At 36.9% G+C, this 13503-nt stretch overlaps 1 protein-coding gene across 6 annotated transcripts in view; it reads left to right on the top strand.

Annotated features, from left to right (window-relative positions):
* The window catches only part of CPQ (carboxypeptidase Q), a 549973-nt gene that overhangs the window by 440213 nt on the left and 96257 nt on the right, over positions 1-13503 (top strand). For 2 of the 6 annotated variants that reach the window (XM_045454129.1, XM_045454130.1), the window contains exon 8: positions 9653-13341. The exons of 3 other annotated variants lie outside the window; for them this stretch is intronic. In XM_045454129.1, the coding sequence (XP_045310085.1) occupies positions 9653-9816 (164 nt within the window). In that variant the 3' untranslated portion in view covers positions 9817-13341. Of the gene's footprint in view, positions 1-3371; positions 3405-9652; positions 13342-13503 lie in introns of those variants that run through there. One more of the 6 variants, XM_045454137.1, reaches the window with a different exon arrangement.

Here is a 13503-nt window from a genome sequence, read left to right as displayed (position 1 = left end):
CATTACATGAATTGCTTAATTTGTGTACATGAAAATCCACTGATTACATATGAATAAGAGTCAACCTAAAATAAGAGGGGGCTTTGAGAATCTGTGTGTATTTGCCCACCCATCTTTTCAGGAATTAGCAGGTATTCAATCTTGTTCCAATATCCTACACAGACCACAGTCATTACTGAGATCTCTCTGTGAAGATTGGAATCTGCTGGGAACAGTATGGGGCAGGTTGGGTATTTCTTACAATATTCATTGGACCATCTTCACCCAGTCACACAGCTGGAAAATATTTTCTGAGATGAATGTTTATAGAAAAGATTCAGAGAGGAGTAGAAAGAAGGGGATAGGAGGGAGGAGAAGGAAAAGCAATCCAAACCAAGTTAAGATAGGGTCATATAGAATAGACATCAGAGTCCAGCAATTTCATCTTTAAGAACAATTGCCAGAACTTTAATTTATTAAATTAGAATTTTAATCGCTCCAAGTTGCATTTAATTGATCAAACTGCTGTGTATATATTGGGTCATCTTTATGATGGGTATATAACATCTATAATAAAGTATTAATTGAATGCTTACTAATTTTCACCAGAATTTTGAAAGTCATATCTCAGTAGCCCCATTTCATGAGTGAGAAAACTAAGGCTGAAAAGCCTTATGTGATTCACCCAAAGTCACCCATTTGTTAAGCAGAAGAGTTTGAATTTGAACCCAGGCCTGTCTGACTCTAATCCCTATGTTCTCGGCTATATCTCCCTACATAGGTCCAATTGCTTGGCTGGCATACTCCAGGATATGTCTTCGCATCCTTAAATTCCAAACCTCCCTTAGAAATAATTTCCTAACAGTGAACTGGCCTAATAATGCTGTGGTTTATTTCCAGGGGGTGAATGTTGGCCTTCAGAGCAGGCTCCTACCTACCAGCTTTCTATTTCTAAAAAGCATTTGATGATTCCCTGTTCAGAGCTCATATACCTGTCAAAAGAGACTGCAATTTATCCCTGGGGATAGTTAACATTCCCTCCACCCATGAGAATATGTCAGGTGCTCTCAGAAATTGAAATCCAGGCTCTCCCTCAGTGCTGGTCTTTTAGATTAGTAGCTGTCACTGATAAAATGTCTCCTTGGAATTGCAGAGACAAAGCTGCAAGGCAGCCAACAGGCCCACCTCATATCTCCTTGTGGTTATCAGCATTCTTATTGGTAATATCGGATTTTCTGGAGCTGTTTTAGTTTTATAAAATGTTCGTGGGAACTTCGATGATCTCTGAGGAAATGCCTTCCCTAATGCTCTAGCTCTAAGAGGAGGCAGCCAAATTCCCACCCATCTGGCAGGCAAGTTCTTTCAGTCTGAGACTGAGAGGGAATTTCGGAGGCCTGGAGAGGGCATCCATAAGTATATCTTGCTTCTATTTTTGCAATGTGGAATTTGGAATCTTTCCTGTCAGGCATCATGTAGTGTCTTTAAGAAGCCCTGGATTTGAGGAAAACAGCCCCAAGTGAGCCATACTCTGTCTGCTGGAACTAAATGTCCTTTCCTGTTTCTTAATGTACACAACGCTAATTCATCTTCCATCCACCATTGGTGACTTTAATTCTTTCAACTCCTTGATTTTGTCCTTAATCCATAAGTTTGACATCCACCTGATGCTCTCAGAGCTTGTGCTCCTCACCAGCTTCAGCTGGTTCTAAAATGTCATGGTTTCTGTTAACATGCTTCTCGCTCCTACCAAAGTAAACACACAGATTTGTCTCCCCTGGGTATGCTGTGAGATCATGACATAAAGAATCTTCTGGTTTTAAAATGGACCTCTGGCCTTTTCACTGGGAATTTTGCTTGTCTTCATCCACCATATGCTTTCCAGAGAATTTCAGAGACTGGGATATCATCATGTGGCCATGATCTTTGTCACCTGTCCCTGGGACTACACCTCTTCCCCAGCCTTCTCTTCACCACAGTGGTTTTTATACAAGTCCATCTCTACATTTTTCTGGAGCATCTCCCTAAGGTGCAACTCCAGTCTCCCTGCTTTCCTGCCCATTGGTTCCCAAGGCATCCCCATTTATGAGCTACATTCAGTCTCTTTTCAGCCTTATATTTAGGACCTTCCCCAGTTGGTTGCCAACTTTATCTGCCAATAATTAACTTAAGTTACACACACACACACACACACACACACACACACACACGCCACCCAAACTGGAGTGCTCACATCCTCTTTCACCTGGAATGTCTGCACTGCATCTCTGCCTGTTGACATCTTGAGTACTTACATTAAAATTCTCTTTTACCAGTCCACATAAATCTTCACCTTTCTCTACCCTATACTGTGGCCCTGAAGGCTGTTATGGACTACATTAACAAATCACACCTTCCCTCTAGCCTATGATTGGGTTTGGCCATAGGGAGGCCCAATAGGATATGAGAGGCACCAGCAAGAAGCTGATTCCCTGGCTTCCACAAATAGCCACAGCTCTTCCAGTGACCCTTTCCGGCAGCTATAGCTGCTTTCTTCTTTGCCTTTTAGGCCTAGGAGTGGTAATGGCTCTCTTTGTTGCCAGTCCTAGGTCAGCATCCCTTATGGGTTTTATTTAACCCTGACCACTCTTTGTAAATAATCCTTTCACCAAATTCTCCAAGCTACCTTCTTAGAGCATCCCGTCTGTTTCCTATGGGGACTCTGACTGGTACAGCATCCTCAAGGCCCAGTTCAGTCATAAAATTCACCAATTTCATTGAATCACTCAACAAATATACATTCATCTTCTATTTGATGCTATGTTACAGGTATTGGTGACAGAGTAGAGAACAAAACAGAGGACTTGCCTTCAGAGAGCTTACAAAATAGTGGGGAAATTAGATGTGAAACAAGCAATTATGACAAAAGAAAGTGGAGATAATGATAATAAAAGTATGGAGTTCACACAACCATGGGACCAAGTCTAGGGGTCAAAAAAGGTCATTCAGCTATATGAGCCATCCACTATTTCTTTGTCCTTTCCTTGTGGAACTCTGCCTCAAAAGCTGTCTTTTGAGAGGAGAGGCTGTGTCTTTTTCACCTTTATTTCTGTCTTAGTCCTTAGACCACTGCCTAGAATATTGTAGGAACTCAAGTATTCATCTAATTGAATTGGATTGAGCCTTCTGAATATTTATGGACCCCCACTCCAGCCCACCCTCTGAAGGTTTTACATTATTAGGCTGGATGATGGTGAGATTCCCACTTTTTCAGAGCCACTGGGCTAATAGAAAACATGATTTACTAGTTTCAGAAAGAAAAATCACTGTATTGGAAGAATGCCTCCTCAACTCAGGTGAAGGGTTTTAGAGGCATTGTCAACTTAATACACCCTGTTTTGGATATTTCCTGGCAGGCACTGGAGTCATTAGTTGGTGAGTCATCAAAGGTGAGAGTTGAGTTTTCTTTTATACTTATTTTTTCCCTAACTGGCTTGTGTTATGTTTAATAGCATCATAGCTAAACTCAAAGTAAAGTATGCATGGAAATAAATCCAAATCCTACTTCGGAGCAAGGAGTTAGGGGAGATAGGTAGAGGAAAACCTTGGCACAAAGTTTTAATGTTTATTTATTTTGAGAGAGAGAGCGAGAGAGAGTGTACAAGCAGGATAGGAGCAGAAAGAGTGGGAGAGAGAATCCCAAGCAGGCCCTAAGCTGTCGGCATAGAACCTGACATGGAGCTCAATCTTCTGAATGAGCCGTGAGATCATGACCTGAGCCAAAATCAAGAGTCAGAGGCTGAACCAACTAAGCCACCCAGGCGCTCCTCAGGACAAAGCTTTTAAAACTTGGGTTGGGATAGAGAAAATCTAAACAGCAACCTGAGGCCAGAAAGTTCTCAGGAACAACAGGGTCCAGTTCACAGGGTAGGAAGTAGAGGACTGGGGGAAGACAACTCTGCCAACATGTAGATCAGAAGTTTGTAGACAGATTTCTTCCCCCCAAAAATAATTGTTGGGTACAACAATAATTGTCTTTCTATAATGCATGGCTTAGTAAGGCAAAGTAAGGGAATTTCTCAGAGGAGAAAAATTATAAGCGAGAATCTATAGAAAAAAAACTCTGGAGCCTGGCATTTGTTTGAGGGTGTCTGCCAATGTCTGTTTTTTTGAATCATGATTTTTAATGAGCAGTGGGTACATCTGGGACAGGAGACAAAAGAGGCCCTAGTGTCCTCTTATAAGATATTGATTGACTTTAATTAAATATGTGAGCTATGATTTCTAAGGTCTCCACTGACAGAATTGAAATAAAGTGTGTAATCTCCAAACTAGTAGAGTGGAAGGGAAAAAAGGAATAATAAAAGGGAAAAAAATCAACACAAAGGAAGGCAAGAAAGAAAGGGGGGGGGGGGACAAACGTAGAAAACAAAATTAACAGATAGAAAGCAAAAACTAAGATGGTATAAGGGCACCTGGGTGGCTCAGTCAGTTAAGTGTCCAACTTTGGCTCAGGTCATGATTTCAGTTTGTAGATTCGAGCCCAGCGTTAGGCTCTGTGCTGACAGCTCAGAGCCTGGAGCCTGCTTCAGATTTTGTGTCTCCCTCTCCCTCTGACCCTCCCCTGTTCTCTTTTTCTCTCTCTCTCAAAAATAAATAAACATTAAAAAAATTAAAAAAACTAAGATGGTATAAATGAATTCAATTTAACAATATTCACAGTCTACACAAGTGAGTTATACTGTCCAGTTAAAATTCAGATTGTTAGACTACATTTTTAAAATTCAACTTTAGGGACGCCTGGGTGGCTCAGTCGGTTAAGCGTCCGACTTCAGCTCAGGTCATGATCTTGCGGTCCTTGAGTTCGAGCCCCGCGTCGGGCTCTGTGATGACCGCTCAGAGCCTGAAGCCTGTTTCGGATTCTGTGTCTCCCTCTCTCTCTGACCCTCCCCCATTCATGCTCTGTCTCTCTCTGTCTCAAAAATAAATAAACGTTAAAAAAATTTTTTTAATTCAACTTTAAAATCTTTATAAGAGAAACCTCTAAAAACAAGGAGCGAGGAAGAATGCAAGTAAAATGATGAAAGAAGACATATTAGGGTAAATAAAGAAGATATGGCTATATTAAATATTAAGAAAAACTAACTTCAAGACAAAAAGCATTACTAAAAATAAAGAGGATGACTACACATTAATAAAGATGTTCAATTTATCAGGAAGCTGTAATTCTAAATTTGCATGCCCCTAATAGTATAAGTTTGAAATATATAACAAAGAAATTGCTAGAACTACAAGAAAAAAAAAACATCTAAAATCACAGAGGGACATTTCCACATAAACCTCTCAAAATTGATAGACTGAATAGATAATAAATCAGTTAGGTGTTAAAAGATTTAAAGAACACAACTAACAAGCTTGATCTCATGCATATATACCACACACTGGAAGCACATTCTTTTCCACACATGGAACATTTATAAAAATGGATCATACATTAGACTACAGAGAAAATCTCAATAGAATTACAAGAATCTGTATCATACAGCCTGCATTCTCTATAAGCTGGATTAGAAATCAATAATGAAAAAATAACTAGGGAAATCCTCATACTTTTAATAATTACAAAACACATTCTAACTCATGAGTCAAAGAGAAAACTCAAATTAGAAATTGGTAAATATTTAGAACTGAGCGATGGTGAAAATACTCATCAGAACTGGTGGGATATAGATCGCCAAGGCAACAATAGGAAGGATGGTAGCCTTACTGTATGTGCTGGAGACAGAGAAAGCAGCGAAGCAATGAACATAACACTCAACTCAAGATGTTAGAAAAAGAAAAGCGAATAAAGCCAAAGAAGGAAGGAGGAAAATAATAAATAGAAATAGAAATCAATGGAAGAAAAACCACTATATGGTAGAGAGTGTTAAAAAAAAAATGTCTCTTCTATAGATGCTGGAGAGGATGTGGAGAAACGGGAACCCTCTTGCACTGTTGGTGGGAATGCAAATTGGTACAGCCGCTCTGGAAAACAGTGTGGAGGCTCCTCAAAAAATTAAAAATAGACCTACCCTATGACCCAGCAGTAGCACTGCTAGGAATTTACCCAAGGGATACAGGAGTACTGATGCATAGGGGCACTTGTACTCCAATGTTTATAGCAGCACTCTCAACAATAGCCAAATTGTGGAAAAAGCCTAAACGTCCATCAACTGATGAATGGATAAAGAAATTGTGGTTTATATACACAATGGAGTACTACGTGGCAATGAGAAAGAATGAAATATGGCCCTTTGTAGCAACATGGATGGAACTGGAGAGTGTGATGCTAAGTGAAATAAGCCATACAGAGAAAGACAGGTACCATATGTGTTCACTCTTATGTGGATCCTGAGAAACTTAACAGAAACCCATGGGGGAAGGGAAGGAAAAAAAAAAAAAGAGGTTAGAGTGGAAGAGAGCCAAAGCATAAGATACTCTTAAAAACTGAGAACAAACTGAGGGTTGATGGGGGGTGGGAGGGAGGGGAGGGTAGGTGATGGGCATTGAAAAGGGCATCTTTTGGGATGAGCACTTGGTGTTGTATGGAAACCAATTTGACAATAAATTTCATATATTAAAAAAAATGTCTCTTTTTTTTCCAAAAATGAATACAACTGATAAACTGCTGGCAAGACTGATGAACAAAAGAGAGAGAAGTCATTAAATAACTGATGTGGAGAATGAAAAGAAGTGCATTCCTATACATGCAGACATAAACAGAGATAAAAACAGGATATAACTGATAGCTGTATGCATATTATTTTGAATATTTGGGCAAAACTCACACATAAAAAATAATTTCCAAAGTTAATTCAAGAAGAAATACAAAACCTGAATAGCCCAATAACCAGGAGAGAAATTTAATCATTAGTTAAAATTTTTACCATAAACAAAGGACCAGACCTCGTTTTGTAAGGAGTTCTACTACAAAATAACCAGGAAATGAATCATTTCTGATCTTACACAAACTATTCCAATGTGTACAAAAAGAAGGAACACCTGCCTTTTTATGAATCAGATATATGTTTGATGCTAAAAATGGATAGCCACAAACAGAAAATGCAGAATTTTTAAATGTATAATTTATAATTTGCAACAAAAAATATAAGTCTTGGAGACAAGAAAACTAACAAAAGGTATGCAAACAGTATTACAAAACTTTAAAGATGTTACAGAAGACTTCAATAAATAGAAATATGTCAATACACCATTTTCATGGATAAGAACACAATATCCTAACATAAAGATCTGAGCTCTCCCCAAACTGATATGTAGATTATCACACTATCTGTCAAAATCCAAAAATATTCTTTGTACAATTTAAAAATTACTCTAAATGTTATCTGAAAGAGCAAACAGTTGAGAATAGTAAGGCATTCCTGAAGGGGAAGGAAGAGAAGGTGAGAGAATTTGCTCTGCCAGATAACAAAGAACAGAAAGCAGAAGTAATTAAGACACTGTAGTATTGCCACAGGGATACACAAATAGACCATTGGAACAGATTTAGAAAGCCCCAAAACAAACCCACTTGTATAAGAAAATTTGATATATGGAAAATTGATACTGTAGATCTGTGGGAAAAAAGGATGTACTAGTCAATAAATTTGTTGGGACATCTGAAAAATAAAAATATAAGCCTACCATATTCAAAATCAATTCCAATTCTAAATGGATGAAGAAGTCAAAAATAAAATCAAAACTTTTCAGCTTTTAGAATAGAACACCAGAGAATATTTTTATGATATTAGGGTAGGAGAAAACTTCTTAAACAAGAGTCAGAAAGTGAAAATCATAAGAAAAAATTAATAAATTAAATTACATTAAAAGAGCATCTATTCAGCAAAGTACATGATAAACAGAGTGAAAAGAGTCACAAGCTGGGAAATGATTTGTATAAACTTCTACCAAGAAAATATTAGTACTACAATATTTCAAGAATTCCTACAAATCAATAGGAAAACACAAATCAATTTATAATGGGCAAAAGGCATGAACAAGCATTTCACAAAAGAGAAAACATAAATAACAAAAAAATACATGAAAACTTGCTTAGTCTCATTAATAATTTTAAAAAATAAAGTTAAAATCATAATGAGATAATATTTCATACCCACCAGATTAGCAAATATTAGTTTAATATTACCAAATGCTAGAGAGGATATGAAACAAGAGGAAGACTCATATACTGACAGTGGCAGTGCACATTGAAAAAGGCAACATTTTGGAATTACACAATACAATTAAACACACATCTGCTCTATAGCCCAGCAATTTCATTCCTCTGTTTAGACACTAGAGAATGTTGATGGCAACATTTAATAATGAAAACTGGAAACAACCTAAATGTCCATCGTCAGGAAAATGGATAAATAAATGCAATGCAATAAATGCAATGTACAGCAATAAAAAATGAAAATACTGCAGCTATACACAATGAGCAGAAAAAACAAGTCACAGAAACATATCTGGTGTATATGTTTCAAAGGCAGACAGTGTTAAACAATAAATACTTTATTCATTCATTCATTCATTTGTAATGCCATATAAGTATATGGTAAAACTGTTTTTTAAAGAAAGCAAAGAGTGATTAACATACAAGCAGAACAGGAAAGTGGGTACCCCTGGAGGGAGAAAAGGATCTGCAAGGGGCAGGGAGCTCATAAAATGGGCTTCAAAGGTACTTGTAATATCTTTCTTGCATTGGATTGTGAACATATTCCTACTTTTTATATTGTCATCCATCATGATATGCATTTCTGTTCTTTGAAATCTTATGTATGTATAGTTAACAATAAGTACATACATACAAACATACATACATAAGACCAGAGGCTAGAAAACTGCAGTTGGAATCTACAAACTGGGTCCAAGATCTTCTGAAGGATGACAAAGGGACAGTGAAGCCTCACCAAAGCTGTGGTTCATGGCTGAAGCTAGACAAAAGCCTCTCTAGAGAGAGAAGAAAGCTCTTAACTGGGTAGAGACACCTGCTGGTGCCCTTGGAGGTTGCTGGGAAATCTCCAGGGAAGTATATGAATCATTGGAGAAGAAAAACTTGAGCAAAAAAGTGTGGGCTTTCTTTGCATCTAGGAAGGTACATAATTTTCACGCTTGAAGATACAGAAGAAGATATTATCTTTTCATAAATAAATAGGACATTTGTATCAGTTACTTAAACAAGTGAAGGTTTGTTTGTTTATTTATTTATTTATTCATTCATTCATTCATTCATTCATTCATTCATTTGATGTAGCAGATAGTCCAGAAGTAGGCAATGTTCAATGGGCTACCAGTATTTTCTAACTCCTAGCTCCTTTTCTCTTTCAACTCTGACATTTTTAGCGTGTGGGCTTTTTGCCCCATTCAGCTCCAAACTTTTCATCTTCTTTAATGCAGCACTAGGGCATTTTCCTGACTCTTGTCAGCAAAGTAAAGGCTTTCCTAGAACTCTCCATAGCCTGCCACTCATATCCTGGTAGTAAGAATGGTGCCACATGGCCATTTCTTACTGCAAGAGAAGCTGGGAAAGTAATGATTTTGCCACTGTGGCCTGCATCGTAGGAGGAGGAAGAGTGAGTAGCAATGATTTCTGAACAGCTAATCAGAAATCTCTGTCAAAATATTTCACTAAGAATTCTTCCTCTTTTCTCCCCAGGAGCCAGTCTACTTGATGACCTATATAAATATTTCTCCTTCCATCACTCCCGTGGAGACACCATGACTATCATGGATCCAAAGCAGATGAATGTTGCTGCCGCTGTTTGGGCTGTTGTCTCTTACGTCATTGCAGACATGGAGGAAATGCTGCCCAGGTCTTAGCAAGAGCAAGAAAGAAAGCATGCTTGTCCTTTCTGGCCACGAATCCTGAGTCTGCAGCTCCAGGAAGTCCTTCTTCAACTAACAGTTTCATCTGACCTAGTCCATTTCCAAAGCACAGTACTTTTTCATACTTTCTATCACCGTCTCTCTTGATACTTTCCAAATTGTGTTTCTAGAGGAATAAATGACCCCCACCCAACATAGAATCCACATATGGTAGAGATCACAGTGGGGACATTTCATTATACCACCTGTAAAAAATATTGTTTCTACTTTGAAAGTAAATACTGGATAAATATTTGGAAGATCTCTGGTTTTCATGTGTGTATTGATGAACATTAAGTCAAATACAATGACACCAGTTTTTTATGCTATTTATCAAAGGAGTAGAGGAATACACAATTGTAATATGGTCTTCATTGAATGTATGGAGACATTTGGCTTTCTAATTTCTACATTTTTATGTCATTAGAATTTTTTAATGAAATATGGTTTTTTAATTAAAAGAAAAAAATGTCACCATTTGGAGATAAAAACTAAGTATGTATAATCTAGTTGCCTTACTCAAGATACAAAATAAGGTCTATCACCAGGTAAACAATAATATAAATATACTGTTGATGTTTTATATATTTCACAAAAGATTTCTATGAAGTTGGGGCATATTCCCATTTGCTGTTGACAAGGTTGAGACTCAGCAAGACCAAATAATACTCATAGGCTCTAACAGAGAAAAAACATTGATCCTCATCCACTCTGGGAACAATATCTACTGTTCTTCTACACACAATGTCCAGTATTCAATTTTAAAAAATAATTTAATGGAGCTCCTGGATGCTCAGTTGGTTAAGCATCCAACTCTTGGTTTCAGCTCAGGTCGTGATCTCACGGTTCATGGGTTTGAGCTCCACACTGGGCTCCGTGCTAGCAGTACAGGGCCTGCTCGAGATTCTCTCTCTCTGCCCGTCCCTTGCTCGCTCTGTCACTCTCTCTCTCTCACAAAATAAATAAACTTTAAAAATTATTTAAAAAAATTTTTTAATAATTTTAAAAACTACAAGAAAAAGTAAACGCATTGTCAAGAATTAAAGCAAATGAGAGAGCCAGACTAAAAGATAACCTTGATGCTGGAACTATCAGAGAGGGATCTGACATAACTTTGGTGGATACATTAAAGATCTAGGACTACATACATGAACAGAAGGAGAATTTTAACAGAGAGATGAAAACTATAAAACAGAGTCAAATGCCAATGCTAAAATAAAAAATCTAATAACAGAGATGAAGAATTTCCTTATTGGGTACCTCAGCAGACTGAACAAGGCTGAGGAAAGAATGAACTTGAAATTAGGCCAATAAAAAGTACCCAAACTGAAACACTAAGGAAAGAAAGAGTGAAGGAAAACAAACACCAAAATGATCTTCCAAGAGTTGTAATCTAATACATATGTGATTTAATATACATGTAATTGGATAGCAAATGGTCTAACATACATGTAATTGAATTTCCAGAAGGAAAAGACAAAGTAACAGTTTTATTAATGGTAATAATTAAAAAGATTGATGGATAGAGTAGGTCTTTCATTTCTGGCAAGGCAGCAAAGTGATACTTTGACCCTTACACTAAAAATTCTGGATACCATCTGAGAAACACTCTCTTAAATATATAAATACTGGTTAAAAGTTAAAAAAAATATATTAAACAAAAAACTAAGTGAAGGTATGAACCAAAAGAGATACATAGCACATTAAATCAGCTTTCTCTATGAGAAAATTTGCAGAAGGTGGTAAACTTCAATTCCATTTCACTGCTTTTCAGGGCTCAGGGAACTGTAGACAAATCTCAAAGACATATTAGGGATACTAGAGAACCCCCAATAAAACTGAGATCTCAAAGGATTATACCTCAATACAATGGTGAACTAAAAATAAATTTCAATACTGCAAGGAAAATTACCATTATTGAATAAGTGCTGAGTAGAAGGCCCAAAGAAATTCCCATCGATAAAGTTACAATAAATATTAACCCACAGTCAAATGCAAAAAAAATTTAAAAAACAAAAGTGAATACAGAACTGTAGCATTCTGAGCAAGAACAAACTAAGAATACAAAACATAATTAAACCACAATGTCTTCTGATATTGGAATTATTAGACTGAGAATTTTCTAAACTATATCTATTGTGTTTAAAGAAGCAAAAGAAGAGATTGGAAATTGAATATGAGAGTACAAGTGACCAGGCATATTGTAACAAAAAAAAAAAAAAAAAAAAATAGAACTTAAAGAAATGTAAACAATTATAAGTAAAAATTTAAACTTAGGGGACCAGTTTAATTGCAGATAGGAGAATTCATGAACTGAAAGAATAGTGAAAAAATTAATGAGAATTTAGCACAGAAAGAAAAAACACAGAAAATATGAACGAGAGGTTAAGAAATATGAAGGATAGAGTTATCATCTAATACATATTTAATCAGGGTTGCATAAAAGAGAAAATAAGACAAACAATAATAAAAGATATAAGACTACAAGAATAAGAATAAATAATAAGTGAAAAATTTCCAGAAATAATGAAATATATCAGTTCACACAGTCAAGAAGCCCAGTGAATCCCAAACAGAATAAATGCAAAGAAATCTACACTAGGACATGTTATAGAGAAACTACAGACCACAGAAAAGATCTTTGAAACAAGAGAGAAGGGATTATTTTAAAAGGAGCAAAAATCAATAATAGCTAACTTCTTAATAACAGCAACAATGCAAGCCAGAAGACACTGGAAAGATACCTTCAACATGCTAGGAGACAATTACCAACCTAAAAATTCTATGCTCAGCAAAAATAGCATACAAGAACGAGAACAAAATAAGGATGTTTTCAGGTAAACAGAAATTGAGAGAGTTTACCAGCAACAGACCTTTGATAAAGGAAATATGAAAATGTCTACTCCTGGAAAAATTAAATGGCCCTAGAGTGAAGACTAATAGACAAGAAGTGAAAAGTCTGGCTCCACACCAAAAATCTATGGTGATCATTTAGACTCATCTACAGGCAATTACAAGGGGGCAGGGCAGACCAGCCCAGCAGGCCTCATGGAGGAAAGCTATCCTCACACAAGACTTAGTACACAACTGGTACGTTATATTTTTCTGAAGAGAGTTGCAGTCAAGGACTTAGGACCTACTGGCCAGCCAGACTCATACATAATCTGCATTTCAAGCCCAACAACTATATTCAGAGGCCTCCCTATTGGGGATCTTGACTAAGACACTTTTGTCTACTCTGACTTGGTTCTTTTCACTTCTAGCCATTTCCCCTCCCTTCTCCCTAGCCCCATCCCAATCCATAAAATGGCAGGAGTCTTTTGTTCAGAACTCTTTGGCAGTAAGATTGCCCTCCATCTGTGCTGATTCACCTGACCCTTGCCTGGTGCGAGGAAAATGGAACATTGGGGAACTGGTGCCTATTCTTACATCTTGCATATGTTATCTGCATAAGTAATAAAAGCATGATTGTGAATTTCATTTTGGTTCCTTGTCCTAATTGATCACCTCAGTCTGGCAGCTCACTAGAATTTAAGAGCAAAGAAGATGGTAAATATTTTAAACATGAACTAAATAAAATAATATCTATAATTTGAAAAGAAAGAAGATAATTGGCTAGAATAGCATATAAATGAAAAGAGA

Source organism: Leopardus geoffroyi, chromosome C3, assembly GCF_018350155.1.
Source record: "Leopardus geoffroyi isolate Oge1 chromosome C3, O.geoffroyi_Oge1_pat1.0, whole genome shotgun sequence".
NCBI classification, from domain to species: Eukaryota; Metazoa; Chordata; class Mammalia; order Carnivora; family Felidae; genus Leopardus; species Leopardus geoffroyi.
Note: the sequence above shows the minus strand (reverse complement) of the source record. Positions and strands in the feature narration are given on the sequence as shown.